Raw genomic sequence first — 22,438 nt, 5'->3', positions numbered from 1 at the left:
ACTATTAAGTTAAGAACAAGACCTGGAAGTCAACAGTCTAGTGATGAAGCAGACCACCTCCCTGAGCCTGATCCCTACATTAAGTGTACAAATAATAGATGGAATTTGACTGTAAATTATATAATAAAAGTCATAGTTAGGAATGGAGCAGAATGTACTGTAGCTGGAAACATTTGTTAACACTTTAAACTGCATTTTTAATAGGAAAAAAAATGAGTTAAGCCACACAATAAAACAAAAGATGTGAAAGCAAAATAGAGACAAAGTAAGAACAACACACAATCATGGTAATTCTGAAGAGAAACATACATATAAGACTGGAATATAGACTATCATGTCATACTGAATGGATTATCATAACAACTTTTCAAGCCTGGTCCGGCAGGTCCTGCAGTCTTGCAGAGAAAGTGGTGTTACTCAAGTCCAGCGTGTGCCGTAGCTGTCCGTAACTACTGCCTTTGTTAGTGTGAGCCTGCTAGAAAACTGCAACCATTTTCACAGATCAGTTACTGTCTACACTAAAGCTCACAGTTCAAATCCAATTTCTTGCTCAGAGTGGAACATCACAATTAAACTCCTGGGGACCGGCTGACCACCTCGCAAACAAACCCAAAAAACTCAGCACCATTAACAAGCAGCGACAGCTACGATATACGTGAGCGGCAAATAACCTGGTTTAGAAGGGACATCGAGTCAATTCAAGCACCACGACAGCAGCACTCAACAATGGCGGTCAACTGCGCAGAGATCGTTTCACATGGCAACAAGCTATAATCACAGCCAGGAGTCCTGTTTGCTACATGCAACAACACCACACCAACCTGCCACTACATGACAGTTCTGTTGATTTCGACTTATTTCAGCTGTCCACTCAATCTGGGTGACTTTGATGATACATTTCCTGCATAACGCCAAACAAGTCCCTTATTAAAGGCTCCTGTCCTCTTAAGTTGGAGGAGTGATGGACGGACACAAACCTCAGAGCAGTGTTGAGAGACAAGAGGCAATTCATCAGATCTGAAGTAAATGGATCATGATGACAAACCTACATGACACTTTCTTTCATCCTGCAAGTGCAGCAGGATGATGTTTTACCCTGACAGAAAAGAGAGAAACATGCGTGAGAGCTGAAACTGAACTCAACACAAATCTGGTTTGAGTGGACTCGTGAGTTTAACTCCATTATTTACCCTTCCAAATGTCAGTGGGATGAGTGACGATATATTCCTCATCGATTGCATCACATGAATCTTTAAAACCGAGCGAGGGACGAGTGCTTCTCCTCACACTCCATCCGTTTCCTTACCTCGCTGAGAAGGAATTTAAGATTGACGCTTTTCAGTTTTGGATCGATAAAGTAAGCCTCTCAGTCAAGGTCCCAAAAACCTTTCTGTTTCACTGCTGCTGCTGCAAGTGACCGAGTGTGTGGAGTCCATTTGTCACATTTCACTACTTAACAGACGTTATTCACTGCAATGACAAGTCAGTGGGACTATATTTTTTAAAATTCACGTCTCTTATTTTAAATAAGTAAATAAATTGCTAATTATGATTCTTATCAATAACATCTGGATGCAACAGAATATCTCAGAGGTCATTGCCCTGTCACTTGAAGGTCGCAAGTTCGATCGCGTGTGTAATTTAAATCAATGGTGAACATCTAGCTACATGTGTGTAGTCTTTTGATTCACTATTGTAACTCAGTCTGGGAAGTAACTGTATCTGTTATTGACTGATGCTGCTCTGTTTTGACTTTGTCCTTTTTAATGTTTGGAAACAACTTTCTTTCTGACCAAGGTGAGAGAACTCAAAGGCCACACGTGTTGCTGTGGGGCACCTGTGTCATAAGTCTCATATGAACTCACTCAAAAAATATATATATATGGGCATCACACCGCATTGGTGCCCAAACTGTCATCAAGTCATTTCCTTCTACTTTTCAGATTAAAGCTAAACAAGCTCAACTTAACCGCTGGCGTTCCACAAGGACACATTTTAGACCCTTTATTATATCATCGTCGTGTTCCAACCAATGCTACAATGTTGCCATCCTGCGAGTTTTTCTTCACTGACACATCCGAAATTGTGTTTATAAGAGACTTCAAATCCACCACGCAGTCATTCTGTGGCAATGAAACTTATGGAGAAAGGCTCCCCATATTTTCCTGAAACAAACAAATCACGACTTCAGCGCAACTGTTACCGCACCGACACAAAATCTTGGACGGTTTTTGGAACAAATATCTGCTGCTAAACACACAGGAATAGGTATGTTAATGGTGGCTGTGTGTACTCTAACCTTAAGTGTTACAACTGTGTAAATAGCTATGACCTGGAGCTCAACGTCGCTCGAAACCTTTAATATTTCTCTCACAAGGTCTTCAGTAAAAGCAGCTGAATGAAGAGTCATAGTCTGAATCTTCTCCCTCGGCTCTTTGTCGTACACACACATTGACCTTCAGAGAGAAGTCAAATGAATGAACAGCCAATAATGAACAGGCTTGCGACTCCAACTTTGACTCAGCCAAGCACAGACTCTCATCACTTTAAGGACAACAGAAATACATGACAGATCTACGGATGCAATTCCTCCCATCAGCCAAATGATGATGATGTTGCACCAGCGAAGGCTGAGAGCAGCTTCCATGCGGATTGGCTCATTGGATCGTTGATTGGTTTGAAAGTGGCATTCCTGGAAGTGACTGTCTTTAATTTCATTAAGCTAATGAAGCAGTGTTGACGTTGCTACATGAGTGAGCAGCGGGCGCCGGAACATATTTCCATTCAGCCAAACTGACCACAGAACAAGAGGCCTGACAGCATGAATGCAAATTTAAACATCACCGGCTGGAGGGAAACAAACCACCATCCATCCAGCTCTTTAAATCTCCATTCTCCACGTTGCCAAACCGGTGTCTCATGGCGTGCGTGTTTCAACTCACCACGGCGCAGCTGCCCTCTGTGTCATCGTCCAGCAAGCCGATTCTGCAAAGAGTCTTGTCGTTCTTCTGCCAGTACTCAGACGAGTCCAGCACAGTGTTCCCGCACAGAACCTGCGAGAGAGGGATAGTCAGGCGAAAACCCAGCAGCCGTATCGGCAAAGACCACACGCCTCTGAATTACACCATCACCTTGATGTGAAAGTCGTCGTGTTGTCTGCTCCTAAGTGTTTCATTGACCTTTCTGCGGGGCAATATTTCACCATCACAACAAGGATCAATAAGCTGGATCATAGCACACGCTGTGCATCACACCCCCGACACCAGGACAATCTAATGAAGACTTTTTAGAGGCGTCATCAGTGTCAGTATTTTTAAATGATGCTTAAAAATAAACTGGATTACACACTCTCCACGTCCCGCTTTACATTAAGAAGAAGGTTTTAGTTTCATGGAGATGCATATGTTCCAAATCTTAACCAACAGTCCAAATGCTCAGATGCGTTTGAATATGCACGTTACAGATTCCACTCATTTTTAACAGACCCATTTATGTAAGTTGCCGTTGCTCCCCATTTTAATATGTGACTATAGTTTGGCTCCCTCTGTGGGTGAGAATGTATGGGGATAGAACATGGACAGCTTACATTGGCAAATACAGGCATTGAAAAAAAGAATATTGGCCTGAATATAGAATACTGAGCCTGGACGTGACGTCACTAAGAATGTCACCTCAGATCTAAAAACTGGAGTCATTTAACTCACCATCATCAAAAGAAGGTAACACTAGAACATCTTTCTAGATGTTTACCCTCAACAACAGTTTCAGAAATTCAGTTCGAGGTCCTAAATCAGGGGTCGGGAACCTATGGCTTGCAGGCCAGATGTGGCTCTTTTGATGAAGGAGTTTTGACTCTTTGAAAGGCTCTCTGACATCAGAGGTCAAAATACCTTGACAACTGAGCTTCCCTGACTTCAGTCCAACTTGTCCATCCTGTTGAAACAAGTGAACTAGAACGTGTGGTGCCATCACCTTCAACAGCAAGCTCTGAAATGGTGATGCTCCCATGATGCTCTGCAGCTCAGTCATCCAATCATAGTTGTTGATTGCTACAAATGGAACTTTTCGGGAAAACAAGCTCCATGCTGCTAAGATTGAGCCTTGTCACATCGGACCAATGAAAATGCACTTAGATGTCCATGTTTATTACGACTATTTCCCACTTCCTTTCTGCCCCTGCCACGCTGTGCTGCTCAGCTGACCAACTGTGGGGGCGGAACCATCTTGTAGCGATCAACCATTGTGATTGGTTGACTACTGTTTAGGTCACCGAGAGTTTATTATTTTTGAATGCTGCTCTTCTCTATGTCGTACCACTGACGGCAGCACTGGCTAATCTTGCTGTACTGTAGTCACAGAAGTCGTACGCAGCTTGTCCTCACTGTTTGGTCCAATCTGTACCGTCAGACAGCATTAAAATGTTGCGGTCAACACGGCGCATGGGGAGTCTGTTCCCTCCTGTAGAACAATGCTCCACCAATGTTATAACATTCGTATAAAAAGGTTCCCACCCCCTACACAAAATGCTATGTTGGGAGGTTCAACCACTCATTCACTCCCAGGAAAACAACTCAAGAAAATCCAGGCAGAGATTCGGGTTCCCTGTAATTGATGCCTCAAATGATCCAGCGATATCTCATGGCCTTGATATGACAATGACTGCACAAGGTGGCCCGTGGTAGTCACTGAAAAATGATAGAATGAATTCAATTGCGGTGCTTAAAAACGCACTGTTAACATGTTGAGTTCATTTCTGCTTCACTGACATGTAACAGTTTGTGTTTTCACTCTGTAACAGGAATGTCAAAGGCGACCCCCTCTTGCTCGCACCTTCAGGACTAGACCATCTGTGATAGCGCGCTGCCAGGAAAAGGTGACGTACAATCGCTGAACCCACCAAGCAGCACTCGGTGCGAGCTGATGATATTATCGATGAGAACATAGAAATAAAAAGGCTTTGATGGGAAAAACAATAACAGAGTGTGAGGAAATAGGTTTGATGAAGATTATTAGCCATGTTTAGAGGAGAAATATAAAATGAAAAATAATGAATCTTTCTATCTATCTGGACTGTTACAGTGAACAGAAACAAATGTTTCATCAGAATAACTTTTTTAATGATAGCTAGATGAATTAATTTCATATCAATGGTTTAGCTAGCAGAATCTGGAGTATAAAGTTTCTGACTTTAAAGTCTGAAATTCTGAGATTAAAGTTAGAATTCTGCCATTTTTTTTTCATGACTGGCCCTAATCCTCTTCCGTAGGAATGATATGAGTTCTATATTTGTGTGGGAATAATTAAGGAGCAATACATTTGGAAATATGAACGGAAATATGTATAGACTAATAGAGATATTTCCACTTTCATTATCCATTTTCCCTCAGTTGTGAGTGCATTCATTTCTGCATAATGCACTCCAGTCCATCCTCGGTGCAAAAAATATCTCGGAATAAGGGCATAACAAATCTTTTATAAATACTGTGATTAAAATGAGCATATGAAAATACAAAATGGACACTAGCAGATAATGCACTGTTAAAATAATTAAAGTACAAAATATGAATGATTTTCCGAGAAAACAAGTTGTGTGACAGAAAAGATACAACTCTATTAAAAGTAATATAAAACAAGTGGAACGCCTGCATGATGAGTCTACAAGGTTGAGCTGTCTCATAGGTTTAAACTTTAAAATGAGTATGTTTGACAGAGGCAGCGGTGAAAAGCAAAAGTTCAGGACACAGCTCTACCTTCTTGCAGGCGCTGATGGACGAGGCCACGGTGCTCTCTGAACTGGCTCCCTCCACCTCCAGGGACTCGGAGCCTTCAAACATGGCAGACGACTGGAAGTTACTGCGGGGCAAAAGGGCACAGAGTTGACTTTGTCAGAGCAGGTTCTCATCAAACACTGTGGGGAAGCTGGAGACCTGTAAGACTGTTTCAGCTCATCCTGGACCGGAGTCTGTCACTTTCGCTCCCATTGTACAGGAGTACATTTCACCCAATGAATTAATCAAACAGCAGCTGTTTGTCCGGAAAATAATCCAGAACATTCTGTTCCTTCCTTGATCTTGGTGACATTCTGATCTCGACCACATTTAAAACAAAGTAACGTCTCAGTAACTGTTAATATCAAATTCATCTTTGAAGAGGACATCTAAGAAGATTTCTGTCGTCCAAAATATGAGTAAATGTAAGTAGATATAAGTACTTGAACAGGCAAAAGCTGAAGTCAGTTTTCTGCACAAGCACAAGCTGCGGATGAGTTTGTTGAGCTGGTGATGTGGTGGGGTTGAAACTGAACTCCTTACAGACGGTTACGGAGAGAAGGATGCTCCAGGAGCAACATCACCCACCACCTCCATCAGCTCCTGGTCCAATACAGAGGCACACGGACAAACAGACTGAGACTACCCATCTCTAAGACTGAGTGCCACAGGAGGTCCTTTCTTCCTGTGGCAATAAAAATGTATAATTCATCCCTGACAAATTTACAGTGAAGGATTCTTTGGCACGATATTCTGTTCATTCTGTTCTGTTTCTTGCGCATTTTTATAAAATCTTTTGTAAAGGTTTTTGCACTTTATAATATTATTTCTTTTTCAATTTATTGTTATATGTTGTGTACAGAGTATGTTAGGAACAGAATTTCCCTCGGGATTAATAAAGTTTTCTGATTCTGTTTTGTGATTTTGAGATAGTGACACAGGGGTGTCACAGCTGGACAGAGGATGAGAGTGAAGCAAACATGACTCTTTCTCAAATGTGGGCAGTGCCATCTGAATACTGCCTCTTCACTCCTTTAGCACTCCGTGTTTTGGATGGAAGGATGTCATCAATCCCTGATCTATGATAAAATTCACGTTTTCATTTCATCGCCAACATTTATTTTGGTCGCCCCTGCATCCCTGATCCAGCTCGCTCATCCAACAAGAGTCTTTCATCCTCACCAATTTGAATGCTTGACTTAAATGAAGGCTTCACGCAAGCCTCCGAACGCTGCAGGAGAATATTGATGCAGAAGCTGCAGTCAGTCTCCTATAGAGTTGTTTTTGATTCCAGGCTGCACCAGTTCATCATTGTAACCACATCTGATACGTCATTCTCAAGGCTGATCAAGTCCGTGCTGGTCTATCAGGCAAACTTCAGACATCACGGAGGAGCATCATTATCTTTGCTCAGGGACAGATAAGCCAATCAAAGATGCTCAGAAATGGCATTAATGGGGATTAAAGTGGAAGAGGAGCATGCAGGGTTTGCATACTGAAATAAGGACAGATGTTTTTGTTTAGCTTTCAAAGCAGACTATTTATGATTATTATTTCAAAGTCCAACCTTGTGGGAACAGAATGAAGACTGATCAATGTCAGAGTTCCAATGTTTGTAGTGAGAGACAACCAAGTACACAAACACTGACTATGCAGCCAAACTAGAGAAGAGGATGGAGGACAAAAAGGCTGTCTTGAAAACTCAATTTAAAAACCGTGAAGAGAGACAGAGACACACAGACACCACCTTTCATCTGTTTATCAGCGGCTAATGGCCTTTCCATCACGACACAGATGACTGGCATGTTGGTCCAGCTCTCGATACCCAGCAGGACGACACAATGAACCCCTGAAACATTTGGATTTCAAGGACAGCCCCTCGCACACTGCTCCTAATCGATAAGGAAGGGTTTGATCTTCCAGTTACATTGCAGTCATTTTGGTAAATAACTAACGCAATTCTAAACGTGTTCGATGTTCCGATGACAACTAAGATGTGGGAGAATTTTCTCCAAAAAAGCGCCTCAAACGTTGGCTTCCACGCCACGATATGCACGACTAAAGTACGTTGAAGCGAGCGCCTCCGACACGCGTAATTCCTGAAATCTGCGCAAACAGACGAGTGAACACTGTCAGAGAAAGTGTCTCGATATGTTTCGCATCAGTATCCTCTTACCTCGGCGTTTTCAGAAGACACTTTGCCCCCGCCATAGCGCCCCAAAAACTCCGGTGGGTATCTCCGTTTTAGAAGTCTAGAAGTGGCTGGATGCGTTATGGTCCACGGGACGGTGTCCGGTCGATGCGCATCCCCCGAAACCGAATTCCGGAACGCGCGTCACTGACCTGGAGAAGAGGCGAGTTGACTCTTCGCCTCAGCAGCAGCGAACGCGGACTGTCAGGATGTGAACACAGAGACGCCCCCCGTGGATCAAACACACGCAGCTGCACGACGCAGAGTGTGGATGCGCGAGTGCGCGAGTGATGACGCACTTGGTGGTAACTAGTGATGTTGGTATCGGCTATAAACACGAGAAAATGCCGAGATTCTATTGCTAAGAACCGTGTACGTGAGACAGGATTTGGGTTTCACTGGTGTTTGACGCCTTGTTTCCGTTCCTCTCACTTCACCCGCTGACCTTTCATCACCTTTGGCTGCTTCCTAACTCTCCCCTCCCATTAGCCCTTGTTAATCTGCTGAATCTGATATACACCTTTAAGGTCACATCCAAGCACATGAATGTCCCCGCACAAAAAGGGATGCACTTTTTAAAATATCAATTGCAATCTATTCCTCCATTCACAGTATTGGCGTCAGGGGTTGTATGTTAAATGCAAGCAGGAGACGCCCTGGACAGCAATGGACAACAACTGGCACACACACTCGCAATACAGAAGGAGGAAACCAGAGTGCCCAGAGGAAGGCTGGGCAAGCTTGGGAAGAGCACAAAAACTCCAGGATTCCTCATCCAGTGATCCACCCAGATGCCTCAGGTAAAGATGTGACACCTTTTCCCTCATGTAGGTTTCTGCTTGTGTCCTTTTGCTCCTCAGCACATTGTTAAATATTTGAGTCGTAGTCTGTGAATTTTAGCTGCAGCCAGCAGAGCTGTCAACAGACAAGACCGGCAGCTGTGAAGCTTCATTTTAAATGATGACTCGCACCGTTTAAAAAGTGATTTCCAGCTGTTCCCATCCCGCAGATGCAAGTCATAACATCCAAAAATAGCCTCATTCTGCAGGCAAAACCAAGAGAGTCAACTTCAAAACAAATAGCAAATGCATCAGTTGTACATTTTCCTGGGTTAGTACAGGCACTAGATTTATTCTAGTTATTGAGTTTCAGCCATCTAGATCTCTGAACCACACATGACAAGACAAAAAGATTTAAATACTCATATGGCGGTCAAGGTACGATTTTGCGTCATTTTTTTCAATTCAAACACTTTTACTTGCTACCTGTGGTGCTTCAGTATTATTATTATTTTTTTAATAAATTCCACAATTTAGAGAGGTATATTTAATAATTATTAAAAGAAGAATAATTAAAGATAAAAATGAATTAAAGAATGAAATAAAAACAAAGTTTAAAATACAAACAATATATGTAAAAAAGTAAATAAAATAATAATAAAAAGAATAAATATTAATCAATTTAATTTACTGTTTTAATAGACAGTTACTTTTTTCTTTTCATTCACGTCATTTTCTTTTTTTTTTAACTTTTCTTTAATCATCAGTGCAAAGTCTTATATCAGAGGTTGATGATGTGTTATTTGTTTTGTCATAACTGTTTTTAATTTTCAAGTCCTAAACTGGGTCAAGTTCATTACCAGTGTGTATGTTTCAATGATGGTTCACAGAGGAAAAAATAAAAATGAAAATACAGCATCAACTTGACAGACAGACCCTGATCATAGACTTTCTCAACTCTAATGCCTAAAGCTGTGAGAAGAAGGATCTGACCCTCATTCTCTGAAGCCTTATTTCCCTCTTTGGTCTATAAGTGAGGCCACTGGGAAATCAGAAGGGGAGTGGGGGGTAAAAGGAGTCATGACCTTCATTTCTAACTTAAACAGTGTAGTATAGAGGGGAGAAAAGCTTCTGTGTGTGTGTGTCAATAGATGCTAGTGTCAATAATGCATGAGAGTCATGTGATGTGTGGCACGTTGGGCAGACTCAGAAGCAAAACAGTAGCAAGGCTGGAAAGTTGATATAAGGTTGTCCACGGTAGAGAAATGACAGTTAATCAATAAAAGGTTTTTGCTTTGGGAGACGCTTTTGTGTTCGGAGCGCACCATCGACGCTCAGCTGAAAAGGCTCATTCCTGCCAAAACCAATGCTTATTTTCATCGTATCCTTCACCTCTGAGTTGGATGTTTTTATCATTGAATGTAGCGTTTCTCTCTCGAGAAGCCATTTGTTTGTGTTTAACCAGCAACATTCTCTCAGTGGAGCAATGTCTCCTGTCAAACCTACGCAGGATCATCTCTTTCTGAATAGAAATGAAAAGATTGTGAACAGCAGAGAGAAGAATCAGTGCTATAATAAGGACATTACACTAGACAATGATAAGAGCAAGCTAAATTATATGGGTTATAAATGATGTATTACTGATGGTACATCTATTTCTTTGTAGTGAAAGCTGACATTCAGGATCCAGTGGGTTGCCGTCTGCGCTCAGTAATGAAAGGACGGCTTTATCTGGAAATAACAGGACACTGACGTCGCCGGTATGCACGGTCAACTTTATGAGAGCGACCCAAATATCACCGCAATCTGTTCGTTCACCTGCGCTGGGGTCTATTTATAGAGATGCGAGGTTGAGCCATCTCAGACGGATTATGAACAGGATCAATGGGGAAAAAATGCTTTGGATTTCAAGGTGAGATCAAGGACACAAACAATTGTATTTAGAGATGAATGACATCACACAAGCAATGAAAGATTAAATTGGCTTTATTCACTTTTAGTTTTCATTGAAATATCCGTTATCCACATATGCTATCCAGGGTGAGCTCCACTAGCTGTGCAACATCTGAGGCTGCCCACAAGGGATGGGCTCATGAAGCTTCATGAAACAGTGTCCTCATTTTCAGAGCTCAGCAGGTGGCGCTCTTGGTTTGGAAACAATGAGAGATTTCATTGACATGTTTGTTCAGCGCCATCTAGTCTGCTTTGAAAATGAGGACACGGCTTCATAAAGCCTCGTGATGCAAGTGGCTGAGAATGACCATGAAGCCCCTAGAAGATTGTATTCAAACCATTGTAGTTTCGATGATTTTACGAACGTTATTCAGAAGCTTCGTCTTTAACTCAAATGGAAGCTTCAACACTGAACTGAACTGGCTGTTCACTACCAAAGATTTTACCAGCCCTTCACTTACGGCAGGCATTAACTGAAACCGACACAAATCCACCATGGATGAGAAGAGAACCTGGACGTATGAGGAGGTGCAACCATCAGAGAATAAAGAGTTTTTATTCATTTCTATATTATTTATAGGTTGAGTCACACATACTGTATGTGTAAAAAGCGGATCTGATCTCATCAGATCCAGCAGAGCTGTGTGAGGCTTGAGTGACAGTGGGACAAACATGAACCTGTGACTTGTGAGTCAGTTGGAACTCAGATTCCATGCAAAGGAAGTGTTTTCACTGATGTTACATGCTGAGCCGTCTACCCTGCGCGTGTCCTGCCCGATCACAGTGGAAGGTTTTAGCTTCTCTAAAGCAGTATTATTTGGATGATTTTTTCAATTATTTTATCTGACACTGCTCAAGGTGGACCTGGACTCTGTCTGAGATGAACCTGTCCAAACCACTCAGGGGAAGCACAGTATAGCATGGTGTCAGACACACTGTAAAGGTGCTGATCCTCATCCTACTGACGCTACATTGAACTCAACTGCTGACCAGTCCCTATCAGCACTTCTGCTAAGGAGGTTGTGTGATCGTAGGCAGAGCGCTTATCTGTCTGTCAGCAAAATAACTGAAACAGATTCCAATAAAATTTTCAGAAAATGTCGACAATGGGACAAAGAACAGGTGAACACATTTTGGTGGTGTTCCAAAATACCATCTGTATTATGAGGTTTCATCACCCTCGGTGGAGAAGAAGTTGCTTCCTGTTCTTTCTCATGCTTCTTTCTCAAGCCAGTTTGAGACCACTACTGCCCCCTGCTGTCCCAGTGCCAGCACTAGTTTTCTACAAAAAAGTATTGAATTATTAGTGATGTGCGATGAGGCTTCATGAAACAGTCTCCTCATTCTCAGAGCTTACTAGGTGGCGCTCTTAAAATGCTTGATTTTAACACTGAGAGTGCCATCTAGTGGGCTCTGAGACTGACACTGTTTCATGAAGCCTCATCACCATTAATTACAGTGGTACCTCGATTTTCGTCCCGGACTTCGAACAAATCGGAGTTCGAACACAAATTTATAGATTTTTTTGCTTCTGATTTCGAACAGAACTACAGAATCCAGAACTCGAACGCCCCCGAAAAAAAGCCGGAAAAAACATAACGTGCGTGGACCGATCAGCTGACCCACGACGCGCTTTGTTATTGTGTATAACGCAGCCTCTGTATACAGGCGTGTCCTGTTAGCTCCATTTACTGACAGTTTTGTCTTCATATTGAAGTGTAAAACCTTTCCTGTCTCCGCACTGGACCGTGGTCGAGTGTCACAGGGGAGGTGCTTGCTCTCCACACCTCCGAGGCTGGAGCGCTCACTCCAGGGTTTGATGTCCTGTTGTGGGCTGGAGCTGGGACAGGGATGAGGCGAGTCTGGGACAGAGCTAAGTTACTTGGTTTATGACTTTGTCACAGCCAAACTGCACAGAAGCGCACATTCAGAGCTGGACACACACCGGGCACCTCTTCACTTCTGGAGAGACCTCACTCACTCGGCAACCCCTCCCACATGCAGCGGCCACACACATAGAGGAACAGCGCACCTGCAGCAGACACTCTACATTCACTCCTACAAAAGCCTGTTTTAAGGCTGGGAACGCATTATTTCTTCTTCCATTCATTGTAATGGGAAAAATCGATTCAGATTTCGAACAAATCGTTCTCGAATGGCCGTCTGGAACGGATTGTGGTCGAGAACCAAGGTACCACTGTATATAGACAGACTGAAAAGAAAGGCACGTAGTTTCAACAACTTTTCAGAGCCTTCTCTCGAGTGCTTTACCTCAAACTTTGTTCCTTGGTGTGAACTGGGACACCCCTTCATCAAAAGGGACTACCCCTGTGCTAGACCACCCAAGAACTTCTGAGAAACACACTCCTGTTGCTAGAAAGTCGGCCAAAGATGGGGAAAGTGAGACAGATCTCAGCTGGTGTCGACGAGCTTTTCCACTGACGTCAGGTCTTTTCTGTTGAAGACGCGACTCCACCTGTGATGGCTCTGATTGACAGAGAACAACGGAGCAATCCCTAACAACGATCTGAGCTGCCACGCTCCCATTTTGCCATCTGAAACACAGTAGGGTGCCATCCTGAGATGTTTGCACGAGCCGCAACACTTGGGAGCCAAATGACATGGCAAGAATGTTGCCACCTTTCCAACTGATGGGGAAACATTTAAAATAGTTGCATAGCAACAGATTTTTTTTTAAGTCATAAATCCGGTGCATATTTTCTGAATATGGAAAAAAAAACAAAGCATCACTAAAGAGCAGATGAAAGCTGGTCTATTCTGATCACAGCACGGGAGACTTCAGAGGAAAGTATTTTTATAAAGCACGAATGAGAAGAGAAACGGCACGATTACAGACTCTGTCAAGCCCTTGTCACGTCGGAGGCTATATTTAATTTAGTGAGCGACTGAAGTAACAGGAAACACATCGTGCAAGGGTAAACCAGAGAGAGGAAGACAGGATAATACATTTGAGAGGCTCTGTCACGAGAGATATTTCTGGAACATGGGCAGAGCGCAGAGTTCAACCTGCGCTCGCGGGCTTGTGGTCTGAGTAGGTTTGAATTAATAAATAAATAGATGAACGTGCTCAACATATGGGGGTGATGGGAAGGATTTTATGACTCAATCACTGCAGGAAATGTTGATGTTAGGCCGTATCTACATACACATTTAAGAAGAGGGGAGGCAAAGGTTTTGAAGGAAAACCTACTGAAAAGAAACTAAAGGAAAATAAAGCCTTGTACTTAATGGTCATCTCACAGCAGCGCTGCACTTATCACCAATACAATGTCAGTTATTGGAGCTGCGTGATCTTTGTTTTGGTGTATTGTGTGTGTTCACAGTAAAACATATGGAGGCATAATAAGCAGGGACATAAATATAAATCAATATATTATGTCATAAAGAAAAAGCAAATGGCGATCGAAGGACGATAATGAGCTCATCTGCTGTCTCGTGATTTAAAGGTCAAACATTTGGAAGGAATTAAGGAAATTAATGCGCACATATTTTCAGATCGTGGGACTCAGTAGTGTGATTTCAACTGGAGTGACCGTAACTGACGCACAAAAATGACAAGAGAAAAAGTCATTTTCCCAAGTCTCTCAGTGACCAAAGAGCGCTTCACCTTCTCGACACACTTGCTTGTGTTTTACATACCGACCACAAAAATCAGTCACACAACAAGAAATGAGAAGCTCTGCAGGTTGAAAAACCAGTGGGAGGGAAGCTGCTCAACCTGGAGTTATGACAGATTTGAATGACGTGATTGTTCAAGGTTGAAGGAGAAAGCTTGATGACGAGGGGCCTTTTCAAATGTGTGTTTTCAAATGTCAACGAGAGGTTAAAAAAGAAAAAAAAAACCTTCCCTCGGTCCAGACTTGTTTCAATAAACCCGCTGGTGTCTTCACAGAAATTGTTCAACTCACGATTTACTTGTGGCAACAGCAGACCTGGAACATTTTTTAAAATATTGTTTCTAATGTCAATAGTTTGCTAGAATATTCACACAATTTGGCGAGTAAGGGCAAATGTACGGAGCCCTGGATGTGGCACGCATGACTTTATTTTTATTCTAATGCGTAACTCAAGATAACAGTTATCTCAAGATAATTTTTATCTCAAGCTACAATCGTAAATGTCAGCGCATGCGTAACTGCCTCTCTGGCATTTTGTATCCATCCACCTGTAACCACAATGTCTCCCATGGCTTTGTAACTGTTTGTCAACGTTGTCATTCATTGTCTGCAAGTCAGTGTGCATTTAACATGCTGATCAAGTTCCTTTTACTCAAAATAATACCATATGTATTGCACAGCCTTGGAAGTGACAAGCATGACTTTAATTTTTTTTTATCCCGAGATGACAAATGATCTCGAGATACCGATTATCCTGAGATAACAGTTATCTTGAGATAAAAATTATCCTGAGATAACTGTTATCTCGGGATAAAAAAATAAAAAAATAAAGTCACATCCAAAAAAATCAACACATGCATGTCACTTCAGGGGCTCTGGACAAATGTGTCCACTTCTGTGATAAAACTAAACTATTTTTGGCATGAATTTGTCTTCGCATTAGATACTTATTGAGACACCTAGACTTCTTGAGATTTAAGGTTTAAATCTCAAGAAGTCTAGGTGTCTAGTCTTGAGGTTTAAGTGAAGGATGTTACAGGATGTCACCTATGTGAAGTTTGCTTCTGGAGATTCAGTGTGAGCAATCTGTTCCATCACCATGTACTTGGAGATGAGTAACAGTGAGTAGTCCTGCAAAGGTCAGGCTACACACCATTGTAGGCTGAGAACCGCTGACACAAAGGAGAGTCAGAAGTGACTTAAAAACAATGACAACCCTGGTCAAAACCCTCAGATGCTGAATACTTAACATGGTTATTCATGATGACATCTTAAATAAACAAAATAAACTATGTAAATTGGAATTTATTTTTGTGTCATATTTCATTTCAAATACCAGAAAAAAATCATTTTTTAAAAACCTGCTAGATACAAGTGTACACCAACGGCTCTAAATGAAAATAATCCACTAAAGACAATATTTTTGCACTTTTTTTTTTTTTTACCAGCATTTAGTTGCTCTTGATGAACTTGATGATAAAATAAAGAAGTGTTGAGCAGGTACAGTTCGATAAATGCTAATATTCCCCCCAGCCTGACAACTACCTCATTATTCCATATTCTACTGCAACACTGGCAATAACAAACTAATCCCTCCACAAACATGCACTTGCTACTTGGTGGAAAGGATTTGGCAACAGCGTATTTGTTTGTTTGTTGACTTGATTCAACATTTACAACATCTGCTGCCAAACTGCCTACATTGGTTGGATAACAGGATTAAAACGTTCTCTCATTCTCCCCTCATTTTATTCCCCATAAAAATACCAGTTATCAGAAACCCTCTATATATTCTCGACTCTTCAGTGGGACGCCTCGAACGTTTTCCTGACTGGTGGCAAACTTTTAAACTGCCTTATGTAAGGGAATTAACTGGCCAAATAGTCATCAGTTCCTAGAGTTGATCTGATGTTAGAGGGGGTTTAAGGATAAGTCACATTTAGTAGACAGCAAATAGAAGGCTAAATACCTCTCTTTTACCACCATATCAGACTTAAAAAAATCTTACAATGTAGAGATCAGTAAGGATATTTCTTGTGGGATCCAACTCTCTAAGTGTAATATCATATAATATTTGAAGTTAAGGACAATAACAAACATTGAGTGTGAATGGCTGTCTCCACAGCATATATTCAAGTGTGAAAGACAGACATTTTGTCTTAAAAAAACCTTGCACGATACATTGCCTGCCACACAATCCATTTGCTTCTTGCCTGTTTGGTGATCATGGGGTCCTTTTAACAAATAAAGCTGTGAACTTTACAACGCTCACAACAAGAATGAGGACAGACGTATGGACTGAATGAGGGAGATCTCGTCACATAAACAGTGACAGCGCTCCTCAAAGCAGCGTCTCAGTCGGGGACGTCGTATGGTTTGGCTGTTACGCTAACAGATGTGTAATGGCGAGATTGCCATTTTGTTAACGCCATGTAACTTTGAAAATACAAAACTACTACAGTGATGTCCGGTCTATAAGCCGCTACTTTTATCTTGCGGTCTGAGCCCGACGGCTTATACAACAGCACGGCTGATATATGGATTTTTACAGGCTGAAATCAGATTAAATCAGAGGCGATGAAATCGTTGAAATCAGAGGCTTTCTATTTACCCTTGAAGCACTCTGCGCTGTTTTTGAGCCCGCATGTCCACAGCTCCGTCAACTGAGTCGATCTCCTGGAGGTCAGGAATCGAGTAGCAGCTGCTGAGACCGGCAGTGGTGTCGGTAATGTTTTGAGGGCTTTAATGTGAATAAAAGATGTGAGATGCTGTGTCGAGACAAAGTGCGTTCGACTCAAAAGTCCGACGTAAACACAAGCGAGTCGGGTTTTGGCCGCTGACTTGATCCCGGCTGGAGAGCGCCACCTTGCCCATTGTTTTCAAATTACTTTTGAAAAGCCTTTTTAAGGCGGTGCACCACTGACCTGTCCACAGCACAGACACCACCACTGAATCTGAGTCTTATAGGCCGGCGCGGCTTATGTATGAACAAGATCAATTTTCCTTCTTGAATTTAGAGGGTGCGGCTAATATTCCAGTGCACTCTTTAGTCTGGAAATGACGATATATTAGTTTGTGGGACTTGACTACTGAGGAAAAGTGAATATTTGCTGTATGACATTCAGCTGTCAAACTGGCAGTTCGACTGAAGGTTTTGTCTTTTTGAGCACAGGGAAAATAATGTGGAGTGAGTGAGTGTGGAGAAAATGTCCTTTATGCATTTATTTACCCCCTGTCTATGGTCATTATAGCTTTGACTACCAAATAAACCATGATGGCTAATGGGCAATTGTTTTCTCCATGAATCTTTTTAACAGGGTGCTCGGGACTGTGACAGCAGCAGCCCACACGGCTCCATCCTCCAGCCAAGGGCAGAAGGTCGAGGCATCATCACGTCTCACAGGACACATCCAGAGAGATGACATCTGGCTGGGATGGTGACGACAGGGATCCACAAAGGTTGTGTTTGGGTGCCTCCCAGGTTAAATCACGGCCGTGGACTACTCACTTCCAGCTGCCAGATCCTGACAGAAGCTGGATGCAGCCCACATGACAAATCGACCTCTCCCCTGCCAAGTGCTACGAGTCCATCACTGGTGAGTCTCAACCAAATCTGGCGCCCATCGAAGACAGAATCACCAACGTTACATCCCAAATTTCATTTGACCAACTACAGTCATGAGTCACGGTTGCTCAGCACGAAACAGACGGCGCTCCGGCACAACAATGTCATATTTACGAGACAACTGTTGGATGGTTCTTGGAACCAATTAGCCGTAATGACCTTGTTAATCTCTGTAATCACAGCCCCCGCTCACCTTCCCGGTTTATTTTCGCTCCCCCTTTCCATCTGTCTACCTTCCCACCTATGCCCTGCTGGTAATGGAAACTTGAGATGGAGCGACCGCATCATTACGCGACAGAATCAAGAGGTTAATCACGAACAGGGTCATTTCTTATCCTCCTCCTCATCATGCTGACAAGGCGGAATATTACTGTCTGCAGTAAACCATGACATTCGCCTGTTTGTTTAGTCAGACAGGTACACAGAAGATGGTGAAATCTTTCTCAGGAGGGATAAACACATCGGCACCACAACATGAATTTCTCCCGTTGCTCTGCACCTTCACTTGAATTTACAGTGGCCAACTGAATTCAATTCAAACAGAATACATCGATGCACAGCAGCTACCACCAACAGGCACAAGGATGACTCAGATTTACTTTTAGGTCGGTTTAGTTGACGTGAAGTTTGTGCGTCAGAATTCTAATATGCTTGTTATTATTGACTACAGAAAGTAGTGTTGTAGCCAAGACCAGTGGTCCCCAATCCCCGGTACCAGTCCATGGATCAATTGGTACCGGGCCGCACAATAAATAATTATTTCCGTTTAGCATATTAGCGGAGTCTGAAGGAAAAATGACTGGATTCTCTGGGTTAAGCCTCGGTCACTTGAGAGCCAAAATGTAACCCACAAGCTCGCAAAATGAGTAGGAAACAGCCATGTCTTTGCGAAGGGGAAGCCTATGACTTCCAAGAAGAAAGTTTTAAACAAACAATACCAGGAGTTGTACTTGAAATATGGATTCATCGCGGCCGTCTACCGTCACTCCCAGATGGGACCGTCTGGTTGCAGAGAAACAAGCTCATGGCTTCCGTTGATTTGACCATATGGTGAGTTAATATTTTCATGCACTTTATATTTGTTTTTTTTTTGGTGTATCTGTATGCTATTGTGAAGGCATGTTTAAACGTTGCCATAGCGACCAGAGTCAGAGACCATTAGGGCACTGGTGGAGAGGAGGAGAGTTTGTGAGTCTTAGCAGGCACTCAAACATGAAGAGGCCTTATCTGACTGTTCACAGTGGCAACTTCATACCCCCCCGGCCACGTTCCAATTGTCCGCGGTGATAAAAAAGGATGGGGCCACTGACCAAGACCATCCAACAATCTTTTCAGTCAAATTTCAAAACATTTTAAACCAAAAGTGCCACCTACTGAGACTCTGAAAAGACATCCATCCAACTCTTTATGTGTGCAAACCATTGCCAGCAAATCCTGTCCTTCCTCGTAACTTCAAATGAATCTATTATTTAATTTCACTTTGAGTTGTGGTCTAATTCTGTTTTAAACTTCGGTGATGCCTCCTCTTTTGGGGTGTAATCCACAACTACATCCCAGGACGAGTGGGCTGGAATCCAATAAGGCTTGTTCGATCTTCTCCCGTCAGCTTTATGCTAGCAATAGAGAAGTAAAATCTTTTGTGTGTATGGTGTTCCCAGAGATTATTACCATATAGGTTAAATATGAGCAGTCCATGTGAGAATGTAATTTGGCTGAGCTAGTGTGGGTGGAGAGAGGCAGCGGAGGCAGCACAGAGCTTTACAGTAAAACAGTAGGAGCTGCTGGTGGTGACAGATTGTAGCTACGGTTCACTGCTACACGGGAGGAGAGGAAGTTTGGTCCAGTCCCAACCTTTTCATCAGCCAACACGATGAACTAGTGTGATTTGGTATTGAATTAAAGACAATATTCAAGGCAACATTGACCACAAGTCAGAGTGGACTATGAAATGGCTAAACTAATTGAAAACCTGAGCAGCAGGTTGAATTGATTTCTGGAGTTAAGTTTTATCTCTCCCGTCTGTCTTTTCCTATCGTCCAACTCTGTCTTCGTTCACAATGAAAGCAACATCTCTGCCTGTCGTCCACGTCCCCCTCAACCCCCCAGCAGTTGTTTAGCACCTGTCCACCCTAATCTTCTCTACACGGAGAAAATGCCTTCCAGACTTCTCTGACTCTTTAATCTTCCAGAGAAAACAGACGCCAAAGGATGTGCTGATATTTGACAGCCCTATTAGCTTGCGTCTGTCAGTCACGTCATCGCACGGACGGATCAGGGCGTTTTCTCAATCTTAAATGAGCATCTGCTGATGGCTCCTCTGGAATGAGGGATCTGGGATGGACCTGCTACAAACGATGGGATTGACTTGAGACAAACTAGACAGTGTTAATGCAGAGCTGCGAGCGAAACACCCTGACTTGGAGAGAAGAAGCAGGTGGTCTATCCTCGCCATTATTGGGAGGGTGCCCAACTGACTATGGCCGCTTTCACACTGCAGGTTCTGTCTCAAGACAAAGCTCATTTGGCTCAGAAGTCTGTGAACACTTGGCCGCGGATTTGATCCCAGCTGCAGAGCAGCACTTTGTCTCGGGAAACTCTCAGCGGGTGGTGTGCTTCTCACCTAAGACAACTCTGTGCTGGATGCCAGAAACTACGTGTACAGCGCGACTCCACACAAACATGATAAATGCCGGGCAGTAAATCGTCTGATCGCTGTCTGGGAGGACAACATTGATCAAAAACAACTTCTCAAACTCCCAGAGCACTGGGAAATTGCGCTCGGGAATGGGAGAGCAGTGGTCCGGGACTCGCAATGTGTGCGGATGTTTGATAACTCAGGTGTTTTCGCCTATATTATGCTGATAAACAGCCATTTTCTTAAAAGAATAATGCTGCACTCTACAGTAACTGTTTTCACTGCTGTGATGTGGCTGCAGCGGAGCTGTCTGCTTAAGGAGGACTGCGAGGAGGAAGATGCTGATTTTCCCCATGTTACTGAAGATCACCAGACTATTCATTGATCATTTCTGACGTCTGGATCGGTACTTCAATGATTAAAATCTTCTCGATCATCAGTAATCTCTCTCACTCTGTTCAAGGTGAGAGCAGCATGGATCAATCAAGACGCTCCGTATTATGCGGCTTGTTTCCGCTTTTTCCTTGTAAAACAACACTCTTTCATGTTTAGTTTTGGCTGTGAAATGCCACATTCTGTTCCAGCCGTGGCGGAGGTCCGTCATCAGTTCATATCTGAGGTGAGGACGACTCGTAATGTTAAGAAGTGACTGAGAAAAAAGGAGGTCAAGCCGATGGTGGTAAATAGGTTGTTGTGCAGCTGATGACGACTTCCTTGAGACGTGCTTCGTCGTGGGTCACAAACCAGCTATTTTGCGCAGAACCTGCAGTGTGAAATGTCCCTATGTTTGTCGGATATCTTGGGAAAGGAAGTTCTCAGCTGAGATCAACAGTGCGCACCAGGCTCTCAGACCGCAGCCCTTGCCAGACGAGAGACCTCGAGTCGTGATAATCCACTTCCATAAATTCCAAACAAGAGAAGAACAAAAACAATTCCGAAGACACAACACATCTGAACTACAAGGGCAGAAAGGCGGATATCGACGATGACAACATAAATACACAGTCGGCACACGTTTGAACCCTTGTCTGAAAAGGATATCTATTTAAGTACACTGAAACTCTACCAGCTGCTGAGAGAAAAGGAACCACAGTATCTCCTGGACTGCGGGTGCCTCATTAGCATTCACAATTAGCATTACAAATGAGCGGCTTCTGTTGACTCCGTGACTCAATTACTGCTATAGAAGAGCATAAGGTCAAGACTGCGCTGCAATTATAGTGATCATCAAGAGACGAAAAGCTCTCATCAAAAGGTTAAACCTGCTCGGCCACTGGAATAGACACAGTACACCTTCCGAGCCAAGCGCAAAGAAATGCATCACTGCATTGCTCTATTTTCATCGCTGAGGAGTCCAACACTGGCTTCACCAAAACTCCTTGCACTTTTAAAGGAGAGAATTGAGGCAGTGATCACAACAAAAATGTACCACGATGGAATGGTTTTTCATGAATCCACCAGTCACCCTTAAAGTTTGAGCGATGGCCTGCAGTCGCGCACACTATTAACTGAGCAGAGACAGTGATCTCCAGGGCAAACAGAGACTCCGGAGTTGCCGTTGACATTCAAGCCTTCCATCAATTAGAAAGACGGTGAATAGGTGCACCCATGCCTCCACTCCGGTTACCTTTCCTCCGGCTTCAGAACAAAGCAGCGGGCCAACGATGAGTGAGATGTGAGCGGACTGCTGGAGGTTTGTGGCAAAAGGTTTCCACACTTGACCATCCACAAAGGAAACAGGAAGTAACAGGATTGTGACCCAAACTTGATCTGTGGCTATATTTAGCTTCGCACTGCGCGCCACAAGCCTTGGGTTTATCTGTGTCGTTTTTTAAAATCTGTGACGGGT

At 43.0% G+C, this 22,438-nt stretch overlaps 1 protein-coding gene across 7 annotated transcripts in view; it reads right to left on the bottom strand.

Moving 5' to 3' along the window:
* sphkap (SPHK1 interactor, AKAP domain containing) overlaps nucleotides 1-22,438 on the bottom strand; it is an 83,324-nt gene that overhangs the window by 18,576 nt on the left and 42,310 nt on the right. For 5 of the 7 annotated variants that reach the window (XM_053873996.1, XM_053873999.1, XM_053873998.1 and 2 more), the window contains exons 3-4: nucleotides 5,751-5,853; nucleotides 2,943-3,053 (exon numbers count right to left, since the gene is read on the bottom strand). In XM_053873996.1, coding sequence (XP_053729971.1) covers nucleotides 2,943-3,053; nucleotides 5,751-5,853 — 214 coding nt within the window. Of the gene's footprint in view, nucleotides 1-2,942; nucleotides 3,054-5,750; nucleotides 5,854-5,927; nucleotides 6,032-7,944; nucleotides 8,187-22,438 lie in introns of those variants that run through there. The other 2 variants (XM_053874000.1, XM_053874001.1) reach the window with 2 other exon arrangements.

This window comes from Synchiropus splendidus, chromosome 8 (genome assembly GCF_027744825.2).
Source record: "Synchiropus splendidus isolate RoL2022-P1 chromosome 8, RoL_Sspl_1.0, whole genome shotgun sequence".
NCBI classification, from domain to species: Eukaryota; Metazoa; Chordata; class Actinopteri; order Syngnathiformes; family Callionymidae; genus Synchiropus; species Synchiropus splendidus.
Note: the sequence above shows the minus strand (reverse complement) of the source record. Positions and strands in the feature narration are given on the sequence as shown.